We start from the raw sequence: 10695 nt of genomic DNA on the forward strand, positions 1-10695 counted from the left end.
AATCTACAGCATATCTCATTTAATTGTGTTGTACAGTTGCTGGAGTTCCACGGTATGCTCCTCACCCAATACTGGATACATCACAATGTTTACCTACAATTTAGTTCAATCCAATGATTTTGATTGTACTGAAATTTTGTTAATCTGCCCTTCATTTGTTCCGTATAACATATTTTGAAAGCCAGTAGCCAAGGTACACAATTTATTTCTTTTTAAGTAGACAGCATCTCCCTACGGCTATGTTTAATGATATATTAAAAAATAGTTCACAAAAATGGAAAATTTAACCGAACTTATACAGAAAAATTTCCATTTAGCAAATAGTTGTCAAACAAACAAATTAAATTACTTATGTCAGTTGCCTTTTGCTAGTCTCTCTTACACATCCTTTGTATCAAATTCTGTTTTAGAATGAAGGAATTTACAATCTGCAATACATCCCCTATTTTGCAGCTACGTCTGTATTTCACTGAGATGGTGCTTTGCAAATAATCTTCCTTATGGATCATTAAGCCATTACAACTTTGTCTTGTGTGGTTTCCTTGATGCTAGTATTTTCTATTGTCTATCTGGTCCCACTTCAACAAATCCCCTACTGATCTCTTGACTTTTCCACTGTTCTTTCCTAGCACTTCAAATGTCTCAGTTCTCCATATCCCTTTGGTAGCATTTCACAGTTAATTTCCTACACTTACTGGGAGCCCAGGATGACTCATCTTACGTAATCCCTGTTTATTCTCATTTCCTCTACTCCTTCTTGCTCTATTGGCCGATGAAGACACCTTCGGTTTCCAATTCTTGCATTTTCTTCCAGTTATTTACATTTGCCTTTTGCAGCCTGTCTGCCTGTATTTTTGTTACCTGTGAATAGCACTGATAATGTTTTAACAAAACTAAACTGTAGCTAACCCACTGGAACAGAGTGAAAGAGTAGTTACGGAAAGGATACCTAGGCTATACCTAAACCATTTTTCAACACATCCTCATCCACAGGAGCCCAGTGCAGAAATGTGTGCAGAAGGGCCTCTGTGTAATTTTAAAGTCTGAGAGACGTAACAATAGTCTGAAACATTGGGACTGGCCTGTTAGGAATGCCTTGATTGTCTAGTTAGTATGAGTATTGCCCAGAAACACAATTGTCTGGGCTCAAATTGGTAGAATTTAAATTTTCCACGAAGGTCTACAAAGGTCCTTCCATATAATAATAATAATAATAATAATAATAATAATAATAATAATAAAGTGCTATCATGGAACAGTCTACCTACTACAGATTGTGAAGTAAGAAATTCAGTTATGTTTGCTAAGAAATTCAGTTACGTTTGGACTATCTGAACTGCTTCCTCATACATCAGTCACATGCAAGCTAAATTACTGATGAACACTACAATGAGGATTTGGATTTGACAGTTGTAACTGTAGCAGTTGCTGCACCAGCAGCGTCACCAGTACAACGAACTATAACAAAGATCAAGACTAATTCTCTTCTTCAAAAGCAAGCAAATATCGGCATTCGATCACTTAACATTGTTTCTGCTCTTAAAAACCCATTAAACAATTTCAGCCTCACATATGAATGGTGTCCATTGCCTACAAAGTATCAACCAGAAAGTCAAATTCAATTTTATGTGAGAGAACTGAACACACCGTGTGACATCTGAAACCAGCAAATACAGGCACAGTACTTTCGTGTGCCAGACTAATGTGGTAGAACTGTTGGTACATAGTTACAGCAATTCTTTCTGCATAGTAATGCAGTTCGTAAACGGCACTCTCAGCTCAGGCAGGAGAGATATCACAAAGAATTATATGCCTCATTCTCTAGCAAGATTTTAAACAGTGATACAGTGAGAGAGAGAGAGAGAGAGAGAGAGAGAGAGAGAGAGAGAGAAGTACTGATGATCTCCCTCTTTTTTTAAAAAAATAGTAATAACATAATGCATAGATATTACCATTGTAACTGAGTTATTATATTCCTATGCTTTAAGCATGATTTGCCAAGCAGTTTTTGAACCCCCCCCCCCCCCCCCCTGTTCTCTTACAAAAAATAAACTTGGGCTCAAACTGAGAAAAAGAAGAGAGTTCACAGCTGATTACAAAATTTAAATCCCGTAAGATACTTTAATGGTGTAGATGATAACAAACCAAAGAAATATGTAAATATTCATTTTATACATTGAAATGCCTTGTAAAAACAAAAAAGTTCCTGAATTTATAACACATTTATATACTTGCTGCAGGAATTGGCGGCACCTACAAACATGTAACTGTGTGTCTATTTTCTCTGTAACGCAGATGTTAAGACTAGTAAGTCATGAAAGGTCAAACGATAGACTCTTTAATATTTTCTGTATAACAGTAAGCCACTAAACAAGGGAAAGTGCAGTATCGAACTGAGATAGCTACATTCATCAATGTGTATCACACTTGAAGTGATTTTTGTAACCTTAATGTAGCTTCAGTTTTTTGTAAGAGCTGTCCTTTGACACACTGACTCATAATTTCGGTGAAGAATTTGTGATGCTAAGGTTGTGATAGTGAAATATGGAACACTACTTAGTTGCTGAACTGACAATAAGTGTGTGACCTACATGCACTGAAGAGTTGTTTTGCACATTTCCTGTAAATCAGAACAATATACGGAGGGGGGGAAGGTATTTGTCAGGTTCCATGATGATATACTTACATGACAAGATTCAAACTACTTCTTAACTCTCTGTGTAAACTGAGAGGTAAATGAGAACTGTGTACTTGCATATGATTGCTTTACACAGGACACTGCAACAATTTTTCAAAACATGTTAACATTCTTCAACTCCTCACAATGGAGGAGGAGGAGATTAGTGTTTAACGTCCCGTGAACAGGGTGGTCATTAGAGGTGGAGCACAAGCTCGCATTAGGGAAGTATGGAGAAGGAAATCGGCCGTTTTCTTTCAAAGGAACCATTTTCCTGAAACAATTTAGGGAAATCACGGAAAACCTAAATCAGGACGGCTGGACGAGGGTTTGAACTGTTGTCCTCCCGAATGCGAGCCCAATGTGCTAGCCACTGCATCACCTCACTCAGTACTCGCTATGTAAAGCAGTGCAGTAAATCACAGTGTGTTCATAGGTGTGCAGCAAAGTTCCAGTGTATACATGAAATTCAATAAAAATGGAAAACAAAAAACGAATCCCAAACAATGCTGGGCACAAATGAACCATTTCCTTAGATGTACCAACATTACATGGAGCTTATTTGTTGTTGTGGGGAGCAGCATTGTTTGACGTCCATACCAGACACGCCTGTCATGCCATACATCTTTTCTTGGTTTTGTTGGGCATGGCGCAGCTGAGGTTTAAAGAAACCCAAACAGCTTGTGCTTAACAATATAGAGTCCTTGAACTCCACTACATGGTTGTCAAACTATGTTCTAGTGCTTCTAGCAGTTTCAGTAACAAGAAAACCGGTAAAACTAATGAAGTCTGTAAAGTGAAATTTTGCCTCATAATCAATATTTTTCTGTGACATGTACCGTTGACAACTAACTGATGATTAGGGTATATTTTGAGTGTGAACTGTGGCCAATCACTTTATAGAGCCTTTAAATATTTTATAGACAGCTTCCAAGCCAGCACAGGCCTACATCATCAGAATGTTCATATTTACATCAATTTTGTGCTGTGTACCATATCCAGCTACAGTCAAGACAGCTTAAGGAGAACTCTACCAGTTCATAGTGCTGTTGCCAGCTTTCAATTGCAAAGCGCTAACAGCTGCTGGTGAAAACAGCAGCCGTCTACAGAGCTGTGACAACACTGAGACGTTTCCACAGAAAAGTTTACAAAATTGTGTAAACTTACTGGATGAGATAGACCTGCAAAGCTGCTGCACCCAGCCCACTGCAATTGTCAGGGATCAACTTACAATGACTCACCTATAGTTGCCGAGATTGTGGAGCAGTCATTAAAGTCTAGAAGTTTTGAATATAAGGATATCTTATATTCAGTATGGAAAACTCAACAGTGAAATGCACATGGTTTGACATAGAGATAGCATGGTTTGTATGACCAAAGACAAGAGAGAAAGAGAGAGAGTGAGAGAGAGAGAGAGAGAGAGAGAGAGAGTGTGTGTTTGTTCTATGTCGGATGAAGGACTTGATCAGATAGCTAAATAGTATTAAAAATGTGCCTGTTTGCCACTCAGTGCCACTTCTATATGATGAATAGCAATCTATTCCTTTTCATATGTTTGTATATTAAACAATGTACATCTAAGTGCTGTGTTTTTCACACTAGAGTGTAATACAGCATTTTAAAGAGCAATATTCACAAGTTCCGGGATAACACGATAGCACCATAATCTCACGGCCAGCTACACATGGTACATAACACATAGTTACAAATATGTACCAACCCATGAGAGGTCAGCAATGGGTCTAGAGCTGGTTAACACCACAATAAAAAGTTTAAAAAACACCGAAGAGATATGCACCACAGTCACCACACAAATAATTCATTATTTAAGCACAATCACAGTGTTCAGTGCCTAGAATGGACAACATAAATACATGTATAATTCTTCATGAAGTAGTATCCACTTGACATCTTCGTGAATCGAGTGATGATACTCGGTCACTTGGAAAACAGCTAGTGCTCTTTTTTTGGTAACACTGAAATGCTTGCCGCTGTACGTTAAGTGTCTAAAACAAATATTTTTATGTACTCTCAAATGAATTAGTAGCATTCCTGTGAAAATACATTAGAAACTCTTGCACGACTAGCACCTCACTGCTTGTGATTTACACGTTCAAGCCCGATTTGGCCTTTACACCAAACACTAAATGTTTGGACTTATCAAATGGTGTAGGTCTACACAGCACAAAGCCTAGTTTATCTGTCCAAACTTATATTTTTCAGATCACACAAATCATCCTGGCAAGTATAAGTATGTTCACCCGTGCAGGGGCATGTTGGATTCCCTTACAGACTATAGTCGAGCAGGTACAGGCAACCTATTCTATTTGATATTCTCTATTACTTGTCCCTGAAACAAATATCAGTCTGATTTTGAAACATTTTAAGTATTCCTAAGCACTATTTACTGTTCATCTGCAAGTGGGTGGGTGGGTGCTGCTTGTTTTCAATACTTGTTTGTCATTTCTTTGACAGGATTTCCATCATCGTAAAACACTAATTTTACCAAGAGACAGTCATTTTGCATTTGGCCAAAAGGAAAGAAGCAAGTAAAAATTTAGTTTAATGTCCTGCTGCTGAAGAGGTTATTAGACTTGGAGCACAAGCTCAAATTGGGAAAGAAAATCAGCTGTATCCTTTACAATCAGAACATTCTGACATTCACCTAACACAATTTACAGAATCCATGGAAAATATTACGAAATACATATTTGCTTAGTTATCGGTTTTAGAATACTATGCAAATGGGCACGTGAAATTGTCTTTTAATCAGAATCAGTAAAGTATTGTGTGTTACGATGAGCACTGAGCACTTTGCAGCAGAACACCTTCTTTGTTTCTTCCTCACAATATCATAGCTAAACTGTACATTTATTTTTCTTCAGGTCAGAGTAAGGGCTCATTTCACTTCATATGTTTGAACAATGCCTTCAAGATAAACAAGCTGTGTTTCACTTTCGATTCTAGAATAAATTTTCCACTTTAATACTTTTTCATTATTAGCAGTCTTATTCTACTGAACTTTCTTTGTCAACCTATTTATAGTAAACAACTAAGCAGTTGTCCCAACTCCTCTATACAAAAATTAAACAACGGAAAATCCAGGACGGACTGTAACAATATTATGAAAAGGAAAGTTGTCACTCACCATAGAGCAGAGATGCTGAGTCGCAGATAGGCACAACAAAAAGAATCTCACAAATAAAGCTTTCGGCCAGTAAGGCCTTCGTGAACATGAACACAACACACAACACACACACACACACACACACACACACACACACACACACACACACACACAAACTGACACTGCAGTCGTATGTGTGAGTTGCGTTTGCACACAAAGGCGTGTGCGCGCGCGCGCGCGTGTGTGTGTGTGTGTGTGTGTGTGTGTGTTTTTTTTCTATTGTTGACGAAGGTCCTTACCGGCCGAAAGCTTTATTTGTAACATTCTTTTTGTCGTGCCTATCTGCGACTCACCATCTCTGCTATATGGTTAGTGGCAACTTTCCTTTTCATAATACTGTTACTATACAACAATTATGCATATGATAATAATCAAATTTTGCCATTAAAGTATACTACAACATGAAGGCTGGTTTGAAAATTCAGAATGAATCTTTCAGAATTCAGAATGAATCTTTCACTCTGCAGCAGAGTGTGTGCTGATATGGAACTTCCTGGCAAATTAAAACTGTGTGCCAGACTGAAGGCTCAACCTCGGGAACTTTGCCTTTCACAGGCAACTGTACTACTGACTGAGACACCGGAGCATGTCTCACAACCTGTCCTCATAGAGAAGTTGCCTGCAAAAGGCCTGGCAACAGTTTTAATATGCCATGAAGTTTTTATACCCTTTCATTTCATTAACTTCTGAAACAGCTTACTCTGCTACTCAATAAAAACCTGCTGGTTCTTATCAGAGTCATCATATCAGGAACTTTGATTGACGTCAACATGTGTAGAAAAGAAATTGTGTTAATCAAAATAGACACTTTCCATTTATCCCAGTGGTGAAGTAGTGTTATGAACAGGCATATATATATATATATATAAAAAGAGAATTAAAACCATAACATGTGTATTGATTTGTCTTGTATATAACTATAAACACGCTTTGATAACCGTATTTATGAATTCCTAGTGACCATTAAAGTCTTAAGGCACATCAGAAAATTTCAATGCGTGATTCATAAGCAAACTTAGCAACGTTATATAGTATAGTTTGCCCATGTGGTACTTAGTACTTGTTAGCATTAAACACTGTCGATGCAGATTGAAATTGACTTACTATAGCTTGTAAATGGCATTCCACCAGATTTCTCATACAGTACATACGTTTTTGAGATACTTGGGAAAAACTAATGCTTATTCATTCACTGAGGAAGAGAGAGAGAGAGAGAGAGAGAGAGAGAGAGAGAGAGAGAGAGAGAGCAGTAGGTGTAGGGACCGTGGGGGAGGGGTGGAGGTAGGTGAAGAGCTGGCAGAAGTAATCACTCGTAGTTAAAAATACATATTCCGAACCTACATATGTATGGTTGTTTGACGGAAATATGTGACCCTATATAAAAACTCTTGTAAATATTCGCCAGAGAAAACAAGAAGAAACAAACTTTTACTATCCAGGATGTCAATCGTAGTAATGATAACTTACTGTGTTTTGAAACAATCAAGACAGAAATAAATACTACACAGGACCTACATAAAAAAATGAAAGGCATCAAAAACTTAATAATCTTTTAATTTCAGTAAACCATTTAGATGAAATAACTTTCATGCATTTAATAATGTCAAAAATAACAAAATGTCAACAAAATATTTCTCACAGCAAGAAGTCACACAGAACAACACAAAAGTATAAAGAACATAAAGGTATAAAAAAACATATTATAAACTGAAGAAAAAATCTTACAAAGAGAATGTTGATCAAAGTCCAATACTTCATGCATATTCCCAATCATACAACAATCTTAATGAAAATATATTGAAACTTCCGTCACATCACAAGTGATAAAGAAGTCCGCCCTGAATTGAAAATTTTTTTATTAACAAATTTCATTAAAAGACACGAAATTCCGTAACAAACAGCCCTACTATGTCTCTTGCACATGAACAGAGAAGTACACCAGCAAAGGCTCATCTCATCTTCACAGTAATACGACGGAAACAGCAAAATATGAGGCACCATTCTCTCACAATTTGGAAGAGTTTATATCAAACAGCATATCTGTAAGTATTTTATGTATGCTATGGCACACTGAGTTTTCACATCAAATAAAAAGCTAGGAACAGGACAAGACAAAACAAGTGAAAGGAGTAGCTCTATTGCATATAACAAACTGTATCAGCAGGAGAAATTCAGCAGTAACCAGCAGTTGACTATACTTCCATGAATTCAAGACAGAATTTTTATTGATTAATGGACAATAACATGTCTAACTACAAACATCAAAGTCACATAACAAAATATTTTGTTTATAAACTCAAATGCACAACTATATTATTTCACAGAAGGTAACGCGTGTCAAGACATCACTAAGTGATATGAAAAATCCTTTTGCTTCTTCCGTTGACTGCTTAACAGACAAAACTACAGTGCCCATAAGCATTGGACTGCACAAATCAAGCTGCTATGTTTGATTGAAGTAGTGTAAGAAAATGCTTGTTTACCAAGTTATCCTTCAAAGCAAGTATGCACAGCCTTAAATCACACAGTCAAGTTTATTATCCTCTTATCCGAATATGTAATATCAAACAGCTTTCAATTAAGGAGCCTATTCATGAAAAACAACCAATATCAAGAACAATGAATTTAAATGTATGAAATAAGTTAAAATGGTGCACACCAGCAAACATGTTTACATCACTTTAAACCAAGAAAAAGATTAAGGAAACCATAAATTTTTTTTCAAAATAGTTCGTTGTGAGTGAACATGTTTGAAGGAGTGTTATACACAGATTTAACACTTACCCCTGGTCTATCCTGTCGACGGGATTGGGTCCTGGTATCTGCCCCGGCATCATGCCGTGTGCTGGAATAGGTCCTGGAATTGGGTGTCCGGGGCCGTGTCCAAATGGTGAACCAGGAGGAATACCAAACTGAGGGCCTCCAAATGGCTGTCCCGGTGAGGCAAAGTGAGGGTTCCCTGCACCTGGAGGTCCGCCCACAAACGGTGGTCCTGAGGATCCAGGACGTCCAACAAACTGAGGTCCAGGTCCGGGACCAGGAGCACCGGCAGACGGCGATCCGAATGGCCCGGGGCCGGGACCAGGTCCGTTGTAAGGTGGACCATTATTCGGAGGTGGAGGGAATCCGGCCGACTGAGGTGGTCCCGGTCCTGGCGTTGATGAACCAGATGGAGCAGGTGAAGCAGTGTACTGAGGTGTTCCTGAACCAGGTGGTGGTCCTCCTGAGTAAGGGGGAGCACCCGCAGGTGAGCCGGCACCGGCCGGCGGGCCCTGGAAGGGCGATGGCCCCTGGAAGCCCGCCGGCGGTCCGGAGAAGTTCTGATTAGAGTTCTGAGAAAAGTTCTGGGGCTCCGAACCGGGTGGCGGTCCCTTCCAGGTGGCAGCAGGGTCCTCCAGTGTTGCTGGCAGCGTGATTGGTGGTGCACCACGACCTCTACAGCCTGAAAGATTGCAGTAACCTTTAGCTCTTCAGCACAGGCAGTTTGCTATTATATGGTTTTGGCTCTAAGCTAAACGTTAAGTTTACCCTTTCCTCAATACTCAAGAAAGAAACATGTAACTTTGATAGATTAAGGTTATCTTAGATGATCTGTGTGTACATACAACATTTAATGAAGAGAAAATACTTCTACAAAAAAATGGTTTACTTTCTGTTTATATTTCATTCACTTCACTGTCAGTATACTTGTAGGGGAACGAATAATAATTATAAAAAAAAAGCGTTTCACTGGCTGTAACTACGCACAAATACGCATTTCGTTCCTAATAGAACAATCAATTCCGCGTAGCCATTCCTATAAGGTTTCAGTAACCTTTTCTGTCACACACATACAAAATGAAAACAATAAACAAAATCTAGGTTCACTATAAATATTTTGCCACTTTTATTTTCGATATTAAGTAAAGAATATTTATACGAAGACAAAATAATGTTTATCTGAAGAACTTTCTGAGTTGGCAGCTTTATGTTTACTTCAACTGCTAATATAAATAAAGAATAATTGTGTTAAACCTTGGGCTACAGACCAGTAAAAATTAAATATTAATTTACATTTCTTGTTCCGCTGTCCTCCGCGCCCTTGTCTCATTCTGTCAGTGTCGAAATTAACAAACTTTGTATGTTTTTATGCTCTGCCTTAGTAGACGCATAGCACCAAGACCACTCGAAGTTCATACTTCTGCGAACGCACACCTTCAGAAAATATCGTGTACTACATATCACGAATCGACCAAACTCGACGCACGGGAGCATTTCCATGTTTAGTCTAAATTTCTCCTTCATTTTGCCAAACATCAGTTCTGTCTGTCAGATTTTCGTCTTTTCTAATAACTTCTCAAGAAACGCAGCAAGTAAACACCATCAAGGTCAAGCTTATGTTTATCTTCTTATGCCACTCGTAGAAAATATCACTTATTTATTCACATACGTATACTTCGAAATAACTGTAATATATTTAAGCATTTTATTTCAGTCCTTATTCACAATCTTGTGCGTATTTACGTATAAACTGACCACTGTGAACGCAGATTTTTAATCAACATAGAGTATACATTAATACACGAAATAATGGACAAACGCATGTCAGACGTCACTTCCACGGTACTGCTGCACTATTTCTACCTATAGATTTAAATACAGATCACAGCATATGAAATTACGAAGATTTTCAAGCCGAAAACTGGCGCGAGATAATTACACTCCGCTAAAACGCATGGCAGTACTTCCGATATAATTCACCATTTTTCTTTTCCAAACTCACATAAATAGATAGCGTAACATTTCAAATATAAAGCAAACGCCCACCTTTCTTGCCTCTTCCGAGGGCCGT

The 10695-nt window shown here is 38.2% G+C and overlaps 1 protein-coding gene across 6 annotated transcripts in view; it reads right to left on the minus strand.

Annotated features, from left to right (window-relative positions):
• LOC126416761 (LIM domain-binding protein 2) overlaps nt 1–10410 on the minus strand; it is a 793447-nt gene extending 783037 nt beyond the window's left edge. For 3 of the 6 annotated variants that reach the window (XM_050084605.1, XM_050084603.1, XM_050084600.1), the window contains exons 1-2: nt 9918–10410; nt 8649–9306 (exon numbers count right to left, since the gene is read on the minus strand). In XM_050084605.1, coding sequence (XP_049940562.1) covers nt 8649–9306; nt 9918–9954 — 695 coding nt within the window. In that variant the 5' untranslated portion in view covers nt 9955–10410. The remainder of the gene's footprint in view (nt 1–8648; nt 9307–9917) is intronic. The other 3 variants (XM_050084602.1, XM_050084601.1, XM_050084604.1) reach the window with 3 other exon arrangements.
• Nucleotides 10411–10695: the final 285 nt, after the last annotated feature.

This window comes from Schistocerca serialis, chromosome 8 (genome assembly GCF_023864345.2).
Source record: "Schistocerca serialis cubense isolate TAMUIC-IGC-003099 chromosome 8, iqSchSeri2.2, whole genome shotgun sequence".
Lineage (NCBI taxonomy): Eukaryota > Metazoa > Arthropoda > Insecta > Orthoptera > Acrididae > Schistocerca > Schistocerca serialis.